This window comes from Triturus cristatus, chromosome 11 (assembly GCF_964204655.1).
Source record: "Triturus cristatus chromosome 11, aTriCri1.1, whole genome shotgun sequence".
In the NCBI taxonomy this organism is placed as follows: domain Eukaryota; kingdom Metazoa; phylum Chordata; class Amphibia; order Caudata; family Salamandridae; genus Triturus; species Triturus cristatus.
This window is the reverse complement of record NC_140594.1, coordinates 155,607,734-155,625,737: the sequence shown is the minus strand read 5'-3', so window position 1 is coordinate 155,625,737 and position 18,004 is coordinate 155,607,734. Positions and strand designations below refer to the sequence as shown.

Below are 18,004 nucleotides of genomic sequence, written 5' to 3'. Positions count from 1 at the left end.
AGAATGGATATGGGTATCAGACCCATAGAAGAAGTAGTCGCCTTACGGCCCCTACTATATTGGCGCTGACTATGGGTCACCCCTGAGCTGGTGCACTTTAGAGATGAAACTGTAGAGACATTGGGCCTTCTGGGGTCAAAGAACTTGCCCTGGTTTGCTTTTATAAAAATAGAAAGCAGGAGATTGGGCATCCCAGCCTTTTGGTCTAATCCTGCTGTAGCCTGTGCTGAGTTGTCCCATGCTGATTTGGTTCACCTACATCGTACGTGTAGTTCTACGGCCATTTTTAGTAACCCTGGGTTGGGTTCGCTTACCCTCGATTTTCTGAACATAAAAACTGTTTACAGAGTGGAGCCGTTTCTAGACTAGATCTTGCCCACCTCCGCGAGAAAACTCTATCTACAGTTTAGATATGGCACACTCCCACTCAGGGTTTTTTCTTACAAATGGTCAACTGATAAGTCCATATAATGTCCGGCATGTGGGGGCAAGGAAGAGTCTGTACCCCATGTTTTTTTCTTTTGTATGGGGTATAAACTCATACGAAAACGATGGCTTGTTCTACTATGTAGAAACATTGGGGCCAGCAATTATAAAGAGGTGCTCAGAATATTCCAAACTAACACCTCCACCCCAATAGTCTTTTCGGTCTCGCGTTTTATTAATGCCATGTGGAGCAGGAGAAGATCCTTTTTATAACTCTTTTTTACTTACATTTTCCGGCAGCTAATCATGCTAGAACTGATAATCTGATCTTTTAAATTTTTATAGCCCTAGTTCTTAATTGTAAATAACTTTCATAATATGATATCCATATTGTGCTTTTTATAAATGCTTGTAATATTTGATATGCTATTGCTTGCAATTATGTATCTTTTAGGGTGCTTGACCGAAATAAAGATTATTTGACTGACTGACTGAATAATTGTATATCGGGCACAAATGGAGTATGGAGTATGTAAAATATCATATTACAGGGGCCAAGAAAACTGTCAGGGTTTCAGATGTGTCCCTAAATAGGACAGGCTTGACTGATATATAAGGCAATAGCGCAAGACTGAGATTTATCTCCCGCTACTCTGAAGGTTAGCGGCCCTTGTCCTAGACCAAAAGAAGTCCAGAGTCTGCCATGCTCCTGTCTCTTGAGGAATTATGAAAGACTTTTGATGAGCCACTCAGCTGCAAAGAACCTCTTTGACCTCTCCGCTGCCTTTAATACTGTGGTTGATGACATTATGATTGCCAGGTTGAAAGAAGTTAGCATGGAAGTCGTGGTCCTCAGATGGTTTACTTTCATTTCTTTGTGGAAGGACAAAAAGGATGAAGTTAATGAATTTCTTCTTTCTAGATACTTTGCTGACGAGATGGGTTACCCAAAGGATCCTCCTTATCCCCTTTGTTCTTTAATGTACACATTCATCCCCTGATCACTCTAATTACTCTCACTGTTTCAAGATCCTCACATACACAAGATACTCTTACACCACACATCACGAGCAGCGCTTAATGAATATCCGAAAAGGGCCTAACAATGCCATGCATTCAACTTTCTACAGTTGAACACCAAGAAAATGTATGTGGTTATGAAACAGAAGCTTGGGATTACGCATACTGTCTAATTCTCACTGAACTACCACCATCCCCATCAAAAGAAGTTACATCTTTGTGCATTTTTGTTGATTTGCTGTAACAGCCTCATGAACTCTGTAGCTCTTTCTACCGTGCCTTATTAATAAAGCTTATTGACATCCAGGCATTCTTGTCTGACTTGTCTAATGCAAACGTGTCCACAATGTGCATTCTGAAAAGAAAACGTTCACTACAAAATACAGCGATAAGTAGAGCTCGTTTGGGAAGTTGCTTCTTCACATTTCGGCGTGCTAAGCTGTGACACTGGCTACCTCCAGCTAAAGACAAATCTCACACGCTCTCACTTTCAGGAAACTGCCAAAACTCATGGTTCAATAATGTATTTCTATACTAGATTCTGCTTGATTTTGGTTTCCTAGCGCCATGAAGCCTTTGGTTACAGAGCACTCTAAAAGAAATCAAAGTCCAGTTAGTCTACCCAGTCTGTTACCTATTTTAGCACAAATGACCTATATCTGTTCTCCTGCATTACTCTAGTCTTCCCCACAATTGCTCTAGGTGAATCATAGGCTATTTTAATTGTTTTTCTGTTGCCTATCACATATTTCTTCTGCATTCTTGCATATAGTATTATATTATTCCCATCAACTTGTTGGTAAAATGACTCGATTACCTATAGTCGCGTATAGATATATTCTGGTTTACGTGGAGGAAAAGTGTCTTTGGGACTGGCTCGTTTTAGTAAGCTAAAATAAAGAACGGAAGCATTTTGTTTAAACCACGCTAGTTGCTGTGTTTTTTCTTTTTTTTAGGCGGTGAGACTGGTCACTGAACTAAGCTTGGAATACCGTGTTTATGACCCTCAGCTCTGGAGTGGTTTGCTGCAGAAGCTGCTTGGTTTCAATATGGTGAGATATTGCATGTCACGTTATCGTCCCTGCCTTTTTTGTGGTGTTTTGGACTTATTCATTAAAGTTACATGTATAAGCAATGGGGCTGTTCTATGTTCATTCTTGCTCCACAGGAAATACCATGGCCTCCCGCCTTACAGACAATCCCTCTTACCAGCTACTTTAAAAGGATAGCTGCCGATCACTCGGATGGCAATTACATTGGTGATCCTCGCAGGTCTTGCGTGACCATATGCAAAATGTCATACCGCTAGCCGCGGCTTATTGCCCAGCACTTCTCTCCTCACAGGCACTAGCATGATGCAATAACTCCCTGACGAATCACATTTGGAGTTTGCCGCATTGTGCGTTTTTCCGCAGTTTTGCACGAGCTTACAGTGCCCACGTGCAGTTGTCACATCCGCAAACTCATATTTTCGATGTTACTAATTGTATTTGCATTCTTCTTTTGTTTATTCTCCCTACTCTGTCCTCTCTATTTATTATACTAATTTAGGATGTGGTCTAACGGCTAGGGCGGTCGACCTCAAATCTGAGGAACCGGGTCGAGTCTCGGTAAGGACGCGCAACATCCTGTGATTCTGGGCAAAACACTTGATCTCCCCTTGCCCAACAAAAGTGAATGTGTCCTCACGTAACGAAACTGGTGCTATGTAAAGCGCTCTGATACCCGATACCTTTGGGCAGGGCTTTAAGTGGGACACAAAAACCTGGGGGGCCTCTCAAAGGGCCATGGCCAGTGTAATTAGGGCCGTGGCTTAAAACACGTAAAAATCTGTGCTTAGCGTAGTGTGCTGCCAGACTCGTATTTTGCTGGTTATGTCATTGCATCCAGATATATGATACAAGTAACATCATACCTACAAGGCAGGACTATTGGCTTTGTCAATGGTTGTTAGTTGCAAAAGATAAATAAGCAGCAACTATGGCTTGTATATAATATTGAAAAAGCTTCCACTTAAAGCCCTGGTGACACCGCGACAATGTTGCTGCTTCCCCTGAGTCTCAGAAAGAGAAGGGAAATCCAGAGAGAAAATGACTCTCTTTAAAGGATTTCCCTTCCCCTGCAACGCTCCCCTGGCATGACGTCATGCCGCAACTTCTCCACTCGTGAGAAGTGAGCAGTGTGAGCAGCGCACATGATGTGCCTGCTGTCTCGAAACGGGTCTCTATCGGGCTGGCACTAGTTTCCGGACTATGCTGTCACTGCAGTCCGGGGTGAAAAGATGCTAGGGCACAAAACAGAACCCGATAGAAACCAGTTTCGAGGCTCCCTTTAAACAAGCATTGAAAATGCAATAGGTCTCGACTTTGATTAAGTTAAAGCCATTTGCTTTGCTAATGGTATTGTATTAAAGGCGAGACCTATTGCAATTTTAATCACGCTGCTTCTCTCGCGCACACACAGGCTGAGTACCATTGTGACCCCATGGTTGGATGGAAGGATGGCTTGTTGAGTGTATTGGGTGAACGAGTGCACACACTGATGGATGAAGGGTTTGATTAATCAATTTTGGGGCAGCCATATGGTGGTTGGGTAGCCTGAGGGGGCAGGACGGCTTCTCGATTCTTTAGTAAGTTGGTAGGGGTGCAAGATGGATACATTTACTAAATGGAGGATAGATACATAAACATATGGACGAACAGAAGAATGGATGGATTGACGGATAGGCAGATACATAACAGTTGATGGGTGCTTTGACTGATAAATGGGTGGGTTGGGTGGACGGGTTGATGGACGGTTGAACATCCTTTTCATCGAGTTGTGGTACGTTCATGGGGGGGTGGGGCTACGATCCGATGTGTACACAATGTGTATCTCACCTTGTGTAGTGTGGCGGACGTGTGTGCAAGGTTTTGGACAGGGCCGCAGAGTGACTCTTGTCTCAGTGGCGAATCCTGCTCTCTGGAACACCTTTAATTACTGGAACAGGCCCGAATCCGATAGGCCGTTTCATCAAGCGCAGCACTAAACACACAAGATGAATTAAAGGCAAGGCCTGTGTGTTGTTGCAAAGGTCACAGCGCCCCAGCTATGTCCGTCGGTGGGAATCGTGTCATGGACAACACTTTGCATACCAATATTTCCAGCACAGTGTGTTCTTGTAGAGTCACGTGGCATTGATAAGTAGTAATTTCACGTCAGAATCAGGAAGGCGGTGTACATAGCGCGTACATGGAGATGTAATACACGTCACTATTTCAGAAACAATCAGACACCAAGCCACACACGAGCCTTGGTTCGACCCTAAGAGACAGATGAAAGTTGAAAGACGCAAATACGGCAAGAGAGCAAAGGATACCTGGATGGGTGTACAGAAAGTCAGAGCCATGGATGGCTCAGTGTAGAGTACTGTAGACAGTCAGATCCATAGATGGTGGGTGTACTGCCAGCCAGAGCTGTAGACGGGTCGGTACACAGACAGCCTAACACTTGGATGGATGGATGTACAGGCAGCCAAAAACTGCGAGGTGGGTGGCAGCCTGGCAGACTAGAGACACAAATAGATTGTGGTGGTTTTGATGACATATTAATGCCACTGAAAAAATGCACATTAGTGCAATTTACATAATCTCTGAAACATACATTTTCTATTATTCACTTTAAAACTGTCTTTCCAATCACTAATGCTTTCGTTCGAGCGAATACGCCTTTAAGATATATTAACATATAGCATTTGATTGAATCAAATACCGACTTTCTACCTTAATTGGGTTATAAAAATAATTTGTGTGCAAACTTTCAAGGCGGAAATACTGCGCCTGCGGACGTGGGTCTGTTTGATAGATGATAGAAGATAGATAGATAAAAGATAGATAATAGAAGATAGAAAGATGAGAGATATACAAAAGATAGATAGATGATAGATAGATGATAGATACAAGATAGATAAAAGATAGATAGAAGATAGATAAAAGATAGGTAAAATATAGATAGATAATAGATAGATAGAAGATAATAGATAGATAAAAGATAGATAGCAGATAGATAGCAGATAGATAATAGATAGAATATAGATAGAAGATAGATAGATAAAAAATAGATAGAAGATAGATAGATAATAGATAGATAGAAGATAGATAATAGAAGATAGATAGATAAAAGATAGATTTGTGTTCTTTCTGGCATTAAATATTTATGGCGATCGATTGCCGGGTTCAGGGTTTTACAGGCGTCTTAACACATCTCAAGGCGGGAGTCCTCGCATGGTTATTTAGATAGCTAACTTCGGTGTGCGGTTTATCGACCCCGCCGCCCAGAATTCGGGTCCAGGACGCGAGGCTAATAGATTTTCATTAAACATACTCTTTTAATACTCGCTAAAGTATTATTAAAAGCCATTAGCATGAGAGGTGCTGCACTCTTTCCTCGACCTGCGCTCTGTCTCTGTGCCGCCTGAACCTTAGGGGGGTGGAGGCGGGGGCTGGGCGGGAGTATGAGTCCCTCTCCAACACGTATTTATAGCTAGTGAATCTACAATGCCATACAAAATTATGTTACAGAGACCAACGCCCTTTATCTAACTTGCCTTTCTTGTTCGAAAGTAGTGGGAAACCATTTTTAAAAGTTTCGCTAAAAATTAGCATGCTGGCCGAGATGTGCATCGTGTATCACAATAAAGACCGGATGAAAGTGCCCTGAAGCTGGGCAACCACCGAACAGAACCAGTGACAAGGAAACCGCTATATACAGAGATAGACATCTATCCTTCCTAAGGGGGTAACGTGACTCGAGCGGCGGGGCATCCAATGGCTTATGTGTAAAGCGACCATACAACACACTCATCCCCTGAAGCAGGAAACACGCACAATAAGGGACGCCACACAGTAAGGTTAATGCAAATGACTCAAGTTTATCTCAGCAGTCAGATGTAAAAGCAGTTCATTAGATGGCAATGGCATTACTTGAATACCTTAACATTTGATTTTCCAGCATTTCATGATGGTGCCATAGGCGGTACCTGGATACATCAGCATTATATTCACCAGCGATTCACTTAGAGGCAATAGGCCACACCTGTATACTTTAGCATCAGCTTCGTGAGCCCTTCTTCATAGTTTCACTAGTGTTACCTGGCGAACCTGGGGGGAGCGGTAAACACAGCGGTTAATCTTGGCGCTGCGCCCCTCCCACCTCTAGCGTTTCGCTCCGCTGTGGCACCTCGCGCAGCGTCTGGTAACGATCAGCGCGGTGAAATAGAACTGGGAACCGTAGCGCCCCCTCTGGGAACTAGTAGCGACTCAGGGCACACTTCACGGGCTTACCGCTACTCATGACACCACTGGCGCTTCAGCTGGAGGTCGCAGCGCTACTCGAAACAGTCAGGCGTTAAGCGCTTTGGAGCAGAACTGGGAACATAGCGCTACTCGTAATAAGCAAGCATGAAGCACTTTGGAGCGGGATCTCAGAACATAGCATTACTTGTAATAATCAAGCGTTAAGCATTTCTGGGCAGACCGTAAGAACACAGTGCTACTCGTAATAAGCAAGCATTAACCACCTTTGAGCAGGACCTAAGAACATAGCACTACTCGTAATAATCAAGCATCAAACACTTTTGAGCAGGGCCTATGAACATAGCACTACTCGTAATAATCAGGCGTTAAGCATTTCTGGGCAGACCGTAAGAACACAGTGCTACTAGAAAGGCCACTCTGCAGTAGCAGGGGCCTGTGGCAGCCATCTTGGGAGAAGGAAACACCTGCACCTAAACACTGGTTATTTGATCTAACATGCATTAAAAAACGAAAAAATTCAGGGAAAAAGGGCCAAGTCCAACACATGACTTCCGTGAGTTCTAGTCCTTGTTGCGGACTTTGACTTTTAGTTGCAGTATTGTCACTGCTTTTTTTGATATCTGTCTCTGGATTCAAGACTTTATTTCCCGGACGGAGTGTATGGTTATTTTCCAGTTTTTTGTCCTTTTGCTGCAGCTGGCCAGCTGTTTCTGCATTTCTTTTTGAGTCCTCTGCCTACGAGCTCGTCTCAAGAGGTGTCCCTTACTTTTATAGGGATGTGCTATACCCTATGTGGGGTACTAGTTGGCTATTGTATAGCTACTCTTCCTTTCATGGAAAGTTTCAACGGCTCCCGCAGAGTCTTCTTAGGATACTTTTCTTCTGTCAACGCTCTTCCTACTGTTGTAGGACATCCCCTCTGGTGAGAAACACGGGGTTAGTGCGGCTCTCTCCTGTGGTTTATGCATTGTAGTCTATGGTAGGTCCGTAGCTCTCTTCTGCCTCTGTGGAGGCACACTTCCCCAAAGTGTTGTTGGGTTTCTGCCACGCCTAGCTCTCCCCGGCGTGTTCTTTCAGCTTTCGCTGTGCTTTTCTGCCTGCGTGGCCTGTTTTAGATGTAGGCACGTGTCCCTTGGAGGCTTGTTGCTCTGTTCTGTTTCAGAACAGTTTCTTCTGTGTGGATTCGACATGTGTGTACACACAGGATATGTTCTCTGTAACAGGGTTCCGGCGGTGTGCCTTCCGTCCCTGTCTTGGCTGAGTTCTATTTTGGTGGTATTGTCTACTCTCAATTCCTGGTGCGGAGAAGTGCTTACGTCTTCTTTCATGTCTCAGGCCATGTGAGCTTTTTGCCTATGGGCAGTGGAATTTCCGCCAGCTATGTCTGTGCTGTGCGTTACCTTGTGCCCTATTTCAGTTTGCACTTCCCTGGCAGGGACTTCAATCCCTTTGCTTATTGCACGCAGGGGTTCAGGTCCTTTCGCTTTTGGCCACTACTGATGTTTTCACTGTGGCCTAGTGGTTAAGAACTGTCACTCTTATTTCAAGGTTCTGTGTTCCACTCCAGGTGTTTCACTGGTTGTGAGTTAACAATCATAATAACTAAAGGAGCTGTTGCTTTCTTTTGTGTATGTTGACGGTGCAAGTTTTCTTCAGGATACTCATTGTCATTATACAGTGTCTGTATATACTATTTTTCTGACAGACCAACATGTGTATTTCTCACTCCCTCCTCGTGAGTGTAGTGGTCAGTGTCCCCGCTTGTCTCGCGGGAGGACAGGGTTCCTTCCCCGTCGGGGCGGATGCTGTCACTTTTAGGTGTCTTGACATTGTTGTGTCCTGTATGCTTCACACCGGTGCCGTTGGTACCTATTGTGCGACTTCCCTTTATCTAGGACGTGCTTTCCGATTTCCCCCTTGTTTTAAATTTTTTCTTCATTTGTTCATATATACGTCTTTGTCTTATGTATATATGTCATGAGTTATACACACAGTGAGAGAGTATGCATACTAGGTTTTCCTTGCCCTAGTATCGGGGATTATAGCCCCAGAAATTCATTCACTCTCTCTCTCTCTCTCTCTCTCTCTCTCTCTCATATGGGAAAGAGCACTCTGTGTCCCCCGGCTTTTGCCGGTTTCCCTTCGCCGTTTCTACCTCTGGGTATGGTTGGCTGGTTGACTACCTGGTGATGCGTCCGCCTCTTTGCTGCCAAGCGTTCATAGCAACGTCGCTTTTTGATCCTTCGATGTCTGCTCTTCCTATCATTGTGAAGCAGAATTCACCAAGCGTTGGATTGTTCACCCACTTATAGGGAACGTGAGCTGGGTTTAGACCGTCGTGAGACAGGTTAGTTTTACCCTACTGATGATGCTCTGCAGCATGGAGATTTTCATGTTTTCCTAGCCTCCCTCCGCCCTAGTCTGTTTCTCTCCATTTCTTTGGGGTCTCCTTGTCTATGCTGCAGTCGATTTGGTTGAGATTCTATTTGACTATGCTACAGTTCATAGGTCATTGTGGGGGGTGTGGTGTCCATTCTATGTGGATGTTCACTTCTGGTCATTTACCATGAGTCATGTTGTTCCAGTCCTGTGGTCCTTTTCAGTTGCATCCTGTGGTTCCAGACTGTCTTTCATACAGTTCCATCCTGTGGTTGCGAACTGTCTTTTGATTGTCATGTCATTTATTTCCACTGCCGTTGCCTCTTAGGGGGAGCACGGCTCTTTGCTTTGGTGGAACTTTTCCTGGGGCGGGGTGCTCTGTTCGCTCCCTTCAGTGCTGTTGGTGCTCCAGTTCCTTGGGCTTTTGCATAAGTGTGGTGTGGTTCTCACGGTACACTCTGTCTCCTTGTTTGTATCCTATCATTCACATACCTGTATCTCCTGGTAGGTAGTCATGACTCTGTATATCTCTGCATGGTAACATCTGTTCCCTCACATTTCACTTTTTGGCATCCACTGTGGTGTATGTTCAGTGGGTATGCTCTCATGATATCATACTATCTTGTCCCTTTTTCTGGGATTCTGTCTCTTGCAGATTAATGGGATCCAGTGCTCAATTTAACTTCTTTTTGCAGAAGTTTCTAAACTTTCTTCCATTATGCACTGCCCTTTCTGGTTCTGTTTCTCCTTTCGTCCCTGTCTGGGCGAGGGAGGTCTCGTACAGTCCTCTGACAGATTGTTGTGCCTTTGCCTCCCCTTGTTTATGCTCCCTTACAGGGCTTCAGAGGTCTGGTGTCAGCCGCGCCGGCAGTGCTGTTCCCACTGTGATTAGTCAATGTTATTGACGGCTAAGTTCTCTTGGAACTTGGTGGGTTTTGGTCGCAGACCCCCCTCCAATGGGATATGGCTTTGGTATCTATTCTGAGTAATGGAATCTGCCGCTAGATGTCTATCAGATGAACGAGTTACTTACCTTCAGTAACGATGTATCTGGTAGAGACATACTCTAGCTGTAGATTCCTTAACGCCTGCCCGTCCTCCCCGCTCTGCGAGGGCCTTTTCGGCAGAGGCTTTTCTATACTCGCCTCCTTTGGAGTGGCTTGCACTTTGACAAGGTGATATACTTTCACTCCAACACAGACTGATTTGTTCTGTTCCTAGATATATGTTCCTTCCAGTCCTAGCAGCAGATTCCTTAACGCCCGCCCATTCTCCCCGCTCTGCGAGGATCTTTCCAGGTGGGGTTCTACCACCTCGCCTGCCTAGAGGTGGCCTTGGTGTTCCTGAGGGGTGCTCTAGTTCACCTACCGCCGGGGCAGGGTTCGTCATTCTGTTTTGGGCACATTGGTTCTCCACCCATTCATGTTTTTTGGTGGCTAGGTTCTGTGCTTTTCAATGCTTCTCCACCTGGTTTCTTTCAGCGTGGAGATTCTCATGTTTTCCTACCCTCCCTTCGCCCTAGTCTGTTTCTCCCCATTTCTTTGGGGTCTCCTGGTCTATGCTGCAGTCGATTGGGTTGAGATTCTATTTGACTATGCTACAGTTCATAGGTCATTGTGGGTGTTGTGATGCCCATTCAATGCGGATGTTCACTTCTGGTCACTTACCATGAGTCATGTTGTTCCAGTCCTGTTAGACCTGTCAGCCCTAGGGTGGTCTCCCCCTCCATTTTTGATCGTGCCTCATTTTTTCCACCCTCATTTTTATGTTGGACGTAGGTCTCCGGGCGCCTTTTCATTGCCCACCAGTGTTAAGGTGCAGGTGCTCCCTTCTCCCAAGATGGCTGCCACAGGCCCCTGCTGCTGCAGAGTGGTCTTCATTGGTAGCACCCTAGCTGCCAGGAGCTGGCTGGAACCCCACAACAATGTTGCGACACCAGCCCGCCTTTTTTGTCCCATAGGTAGAATGGGGAAGCTCCTGGAATGTGCTGGAACCTTCTAGAAGGGAGGTGGGGTTTTTACTTTTGCCGCCTTGGATAGAGGTCACCTGACCTAGGGATACATAAGTGAGGGAGGGAACTTTTTCTAGTTAGTTGGCCAGTGGGGTAGAGCAGAGCTGGAGAATCCACGCAGGAGTTTTAGGCGGTAGGGCCTAGCCAGGGACTTATGCCTCTGAGAGTGACAGGATTTAGGTGCTGCCTCTTAAGTGAGTGAGGGATCCTGTAAAGCCCACTGATCTTGCCCAGCAGTAGGAGGACCCAGGGACCCTCTGCCTGCCTGACTAGGAAAGACCTAGTCGCCAACTCAATCCCTACCCCCCAGGAACAGAACCCCCCAAGGGCGCCGGAAATATCTGCGCCATCAGGACTTCAGGTCACCCCTGAATGCTGAAACTGAATGCTGAGACCTCGTGTCACGACTGCATGCTGAACCTGAATGCTGAGACTTCATGACAAACCTGAACACTGAAACTTTACGCTCAAGCTGATTGCGGAACGGCTGGGGATCAACCAGGTACTGGCGCTGAGACCCCTGCGCTCCCTGACCTGGCCTGGGATCCCCGGCATCCATCCCCGTTGAGCGCGGAGCTCTCCCGTTTAATTTGACCCCCCCCTGTGTGTGCGGGGACCAGAGCGCGCTCACCGCTGCGGCCCGGAAGCCTGAAGTGTGCATCATCACCCCAGCGTGGCCCGCGGAGAAGCCCGGGGCCCTGTCGCTGCCGTGGCAGTTGCATGCAGAGGTGTGTAATGCCGTGGCCTGCCCCGTCGCGGAAGGAGCTACTGCGGAGTCCGGAGCTGGGTCGGACGCCTCCAGACGTAGAGATCAAGGTAAGCCGGGAGGCTTGGGCCAGACCCGGTGCGCCCCCTACAGACCGGGAGCGGCACCGCACCTTGACACCCGGATTCCCCCTCCGAGGGAGTTCCCCCCCGTCCGCTCAAGACTTTGACACCCCGTCGAGGGATTGCCCCTTGCCTCCGAGACTGTCGAGCAGCGTTGTGCCCCACGAACTGCACAGAAGCACTTGGAGCGTGATTAGTACGAGTAGCGCTATGTTCGCAGGCTTGGCTCTGAAGCGTTCAATGCTTAATTATTACGAGTAAACGCTATGTTCGCAGGCTTGGCTCTGAAGCGTTCCATGCTTAATTATTACGAGTAACGCTGTGTTGGTAGGCTTGGCTCGGAAGTGTTCGATGCTTAATTATTACGAGTAACGCTATGTTCACAGGCTTTGCTCTGAAGTGTTCAGTGCTCAATTATTACGAGTAATGCTGTGTTGGTAGGCTTTGCTCTGAAGTGTTCAATGCTCAATTATTACGAGTAACGCTATGTTGGTAGGTTTTGCTCTGAAGTTTTCAATGTTCAATTACTACGAGTAACGCTATGTTGGTAGGCTTTGCTCTGAAGTGTTCAATGCCCAATTATTACGAGTAACGCTACGTTGGTAGGTTTTGCTCTGAAGTGTTCAATGCTCAATTACTACGAGTAACGCTATGTTGGTAGGCTTTGCTCTGAAGTGTTCAATGCCCAATTATTACGAGTAACGCTACGTTCGCAGGCTCTGCTCACAAGAATTCACGGTGCAGTTATTGCGAGTAGCACGGGAACCGCCCACTGAGGCGCTAAGGGTACCAGAGGGGCGGGAAGCCCGCAAAGTCGGCCCTGAGCCCCCCACTAGACCCCAGGTGTGGCGCTACGATTCCCAGTCCGTTCAACGGATGTTAAGCTATACGAGTGTGGCCTAGGGCCTCAGAGGGAATTGCTGGTGAATTTAGTGCAACAGATGCTAACCGATGTAGTGAACTGCATTTACCTCTAGTGAATTGCATTTACATATAATGAACTGCATTGACATCTAATGAATTGCAGTTACATATAATGAACTGCATTTACATCTAATGAATTGCATTTACGTATAATGAACTGTCTTTATGCCTATCTGCTTAGATAAACTTGAGTTGTTGCATAAACCCTACAGTGTGGCGTCTCTTATTGTGTGCTTCAGAGGTATTGTGTGGTGTATGGTCGTTTTACACAAAAGCCTTTGGGTGCCCAGCCGCTTGAGTCACGTTACCCCCTTAGGGCTTGGTGACCCCAGGTCTTACATTGGTGGCAGTGGTGGGATTAGGACCTGTGACCATACAGCACCCTTCCGTGAAGCGGAGGGCGCCACAATTAAACGCCTAGTGTATTTAAGCTCTGCAACTGTTATTACTGCACTGATTACATTCCACTGTCCAGACTGAGGGTGTAGAAATCCTGGTTAGCTTGCGACTGTCACCCATTCCCTAGAATTTTTTCTTCTTCCTTAGTATCTCGGTCCCCACCTGTCACGATGGAGTTCCGGTTAGCTGACCTCGAGGGGTACACTCTAAGGCAACTGAGAGAATTCGGGCAGGGGATGGGGGTGCCTGGGGTGCGGAGGGCCAAAGGACCGGAACTCCGTACCGCCTTAAGGGCGTGGGTAGAGGCCCACCCAGAAGGGAAAGAGGATGAGGGGCAGGAGGCGCCAGATGCACCTCAGGAGGAGAGCGCCCAGGAAGTACTAGACATCCTCAATGTAGATGTGTCTGAAAATGTGCCCCCAGGGAGACGTTCTGGGGCCAGTAGTAGGACAGGGTCTAGTAGGAGCGTGTCTCCAAAGAAGTATGAGGACAGGAGGGAGGAGAGGCAGTTAAAGTGGGAGCTAGCGAAATTGGAACAGGAAAGAGAAAACAAGAGATGGGCAATGGAAGAAAAGAAGCTGGCGCACGAGCTTCAGCTGAAGGGGTTGGAGCTGCGCGCCCTCCAGATAAATGCGTCCAATAAGGACAATGGTGGCAGCGTACCAAGAGAGTCCCATGAGTCAAAATTTTACCTACCCAAAGAAGTCCTTACCAGCTACACAGTGGGGGATGATATTGCCAAGTGGTTGGAAGCATACGAGGTGGCCTTGACTGCCCATGGGGTTCCCGAGAGCAATTGGGGAGGGGGCCTGTATCGCTATATACCTCCCAATGTCAGGGACACCCTGTTATACTTAACCATGGCGGATCAGGTCAGGTATGCCCCGATGAAAGAGGCCTTACTCAAGAAACTTGGTCTCAACCCCGAGAGGTACAGGCAGAAATTCCGTGTCAGCCATAAGCTGTCCACACAGACGTGGGTGGACTTTTTTGACTATGCCCGCAAGGCACTAGATGGTTGGGTGCGTGGCAGCGAGGTGCAGGACTATCAAGGGGTGTACAATCTTTTTTTACGGGAGCACCTCTTGGATAAGTGCTTTCCGGAGCTGCGCCATCATCTGGTGGACCGCAAGCTAATGGATCCCCGTGAGCTTGCGGAGGAGGCAGATATTTGGGTGAGCACCCGGGTGTCTCACAAGGGCCCCGGGGGAGATGGTTCGAAAGGCGGACAGGGTTTCCCCCAGAAGAGAGAGGGGGGAGAGAAAAAGGTAGAGTTCTCAAAAGGCCCCCAAAATAAGTTTGGGAAAGGAGTAGGAACCCCACCCCCGTCCAATTCCCCAAAACCCACTTACCCTGACAGGAGTCAGCAGCCAAGGATTGTGAGGTGCTACGAATGTGGGGAGATTGGACACTACAAAGGAGATCCCAAGTGTCGCAAGCGACCCCCAGCCCCACCGGGCGGGAAGAGCCCCGGGGTAAGTAGTGTAGCGCTTGGGGTGGAGTTGCCCTTAGATAGGGAAGGGGAGTGGACAGGCCTGACCCTGGTTTCACTCGGGGATAGAGAGGTGGTCCCCGTAGTGTCCCTGCCCCCGAACACTGCTAAGTATCAGCAGAGGGTGAAAGTTAACGGGGAGGAGGTGGAGGCTCTGAGGGACACAGGTGCCAGCATGACCACCGTAGTGAGGCGGCTGGTGTCCCCAGACCAAGTAGTCCCCGAGGAATTCCATCCGTCCGTATTGGCTGACGGCAGTGTGAGTCACTATGCAGTGGCTCGTGTTCCATTTGAGTGGGGAGGAGTCAAAGGCCTACTGAGAGTTGCGGTGAGCCCTGCCTTGCCTGTGGGGTGCTTGCTAGGGAACGACCTGGAGCACACCAAGTGGAAAGATGTTGAGTTTCGAGCGCATACCGAGATTCTGGGATTACCAGGGTGGACTTGCGTAGTCACGCGGTCCATGGCTGCCCGGCATGGAACTCAACCCGGGTTGGAGCCTTGAATCATGGCCCAACCCAACGTCAAATGTGGAAAGAAGAAGGTGGTAGAGGACACGCCCCGTGAGATGGATGGGGAGGCTGCAGAGGTGCCCCCGGAGTCCACGGAGGTGGGTGTCGTTCCCGTGGGGGAACTTGCCGACCCTTGCCGACTGGCATGTGGAAGGAGGGCCTACCCGGGAGGAATTTTGTCAGGCACAAAGAGCGTGCCCCACGCTTGAAGGCATGCGGCGACAGGCCGAAGCCCAAGTGGCCAGTCAGGAGGCGGGCGGATATCATGTGTATTGGGAGGATGGTCTCCTATACAGTGAGCCTAAGGTGCCGGTACATGGATCTTCGAGGGCCATAGTGGTCCCCCAATGTTACCGGGCCTTCCTGCTGGAGTTAGCGCACGAGATACCCTTAGCCGGACATCTGGGTCAGGACAAAACCTTTGCACGGTTGGTCCCACATTTTTATTGGCCCGGGATGAGGATCGCCTCAAACACCTTTTGTAAGACCTGTAAGTCTTGTCAGACAAGTGGCAAGACTGTGACTAAATGGAAGGTCCCTTTGGAACTGCTCCCGGTGGTCGGGACCCCTTTTGAGAGGGTCGGCATAGACATTGTTGGGCCGTTGGACCCTCCGACCGCAGCGGGACACCGGTTCATTCTGGTCTTGGTGGACCACGCCACTAGGTACCCAGAGGCTATTCCTCTGAGGACCATCACTGCACCGGTGGTGGCGCGGGCACTGTTGGGGATTGTTACCCGAGTGGGATTCCCCAAGGTCGTGGTGTCGGACAGGTGCACGAATTTCATGTCGGCCTATATGCAGGCCATGTGGAAGGAGTGTGGAGTGACCTACCGGTTCTCCACTCCTTACCACCCCCAGACTAACGGGCTCGTAGAGCGCTTCAACAAAACCTTGAAGGGAATGATCCGAAGCCTGCCAGAGGGCTTGAAGCGTAAATGGGACGTCCTCCTCCCCTGCTTGTTGTTCTCCTACCGGGAGGTACCGCAGGAGGGAGTCGGGTTCAGCCCGTTTGAGTTGCTCTATGGCCATCCCGTTAGGGGTCCCCTCAGCTTAGTGAAGGAGGGGTGGGAGAAGACTTCGCAGAAGCTTCCCCGTGACATTGTCAGCTACATGCTGACGTTCCGCAGCCAGATGGCCAAGCTGTGGAAGGAGGCTTCAGAGAACCTAGAGGCTAGCCAGACCGTTATGAAGGAGTGGTACGACCGCAACGCTCAGACGGTCGAGTTGGACGTTGGACAGAAGGTGTGGGTCATGGAGCCTGGGGAGCTTTGTGCCCTCCAGGACCGGTGGACTGGTCCGTATGACATTGTGGAGCGACGAGGCCAGACCACATACGTAGTGGATCTAAAGACCCCCCGACAGCCCCTGAGGGTATTCCACGTCAACCGCCTGAAGCCGCACCATGAGCGATCAGAGCTTGCTCTCCTTATGGTGACGGATGGGAGCGAAGAGGAAGAGAGTGAAGCTCTTCCTGACCTTCTAGTGGTACAGGAGAAGGATGGCTCGGTAGAAGGTGTAGTCCTTTCCCCATCCTTGACCCCAGAGCAACAGAGGGACTGCCGCCATGTCCTGGGACAGTTTGCCTCGTTGTTCTCCCTCACGCCTGGAATCACTCATTTGTGTACCCATGATGTGGACACAGGGGACAGCCCCCCGGTGAAGAACAAGTCTTACCGGCTCTCTGACCGAGTGAAGGATAGCATCCAGCGTGAGGTAGCCAAGATGTTGGAGCTGGGGGAGATAGAACCTTCCAGCAGCCCGTGGGCTAGTCCGGTGGTGTTGGTGCCGAAAGCGGCCCCACCGGGTACCACACCGGAACTTCGGTTCTGTGTGGACTACAGGGGGTTGAACTCTGTCACGAAGACGGATGCTCACCCCATCCCACGAGCAGACGAGCTGGTGGACCGGCTGGGAGCAGCCCGGTACCTCAGCACCATTGATCTAACATCCGGATATTGGCAGATTGCCATGGCCGATGGAGCAAGGGAGAAGACAGCATTCTCCACCCCCGAGGGCCACTTTCAGTTCCGAGTGATGCCCTTTGGGCTCAAAAATGCTCCGGCCACATTCCAGCGGTTAGTGAATCAGGTGCTATCTGGTCTGGAGTCCTTCTCAGCGGCATACCTGGATGACATAGCTGTCTTCAGCAGCACCTGGGAGGACCATCTGCAGCACCTCCAGGAGGTATTGCAGGCGCTGCAACGCGCTGGCCTAACAATTAAAGCCAGCAAGTGCCAGATTGGACAGGGATCTGTCGTGTACCTGGGACACCTGGTGGGCGGAGGTAAGGTGCAACCCCTCCAGGCCAAAATAGAGACCATCTTGGCTTGGGAGCCCCCAAGACCCAAACAGAGGTCCGAGCGTTCCTCGGCCTCACTGGGTATTACCGCCGGTTTGTCAAGGGATATGGTACCATCGTAACCCCCTTGACAGAATTGACATCGAAGAAGCAACCTCGCAAGGTTATATGGACAGCTGCTTGCCAGGAGGCATTTGACACGCTGAAACATGCGATGTGTACCGCTCCAGTACTCGCAACTCCAGATTTTAGTAAGGAGTTCATTGTACAGACAGACGCCTCAGACCACGGCATAGGTGCGGTGCTCTCGCAACTCAACACCGAGGGCCAAGATCAACCAGTGGCCTTCATATCCAGAAGACTCCTCCCTCGGGAACGGCGATGGAGCACCATTGAGAGAGTAGCCTTCGCGGTGGTCTG

The 18,004-nt window shown here is 48.9% G+C and overlaps 1 protein-coding gene across 2 annotated transcripts in view; it reads left to right on the top strand.

Moving 5' to 3' along the window:
- The window catches only part of KNTC1 (kinetochore associated 1), a 1,031,844-nt gene that overhangs the window by 745,532 nt on the left and 268,308 nt on the right, over positions 1-18,004 (top strand). For both annotated transcript variants that reach the window (XM_085636469.1, XM_085636468.1), the window contains exon 56: positions 2,403-2,498. In XM_085636469.1, the coding sequence (XP_085492595.1) occupies positions 2,403-2,498 (96 nt within the window). The remainder of the gene's footprint in view (positions 1-2,402; positions 2,499-18,004) is intronic.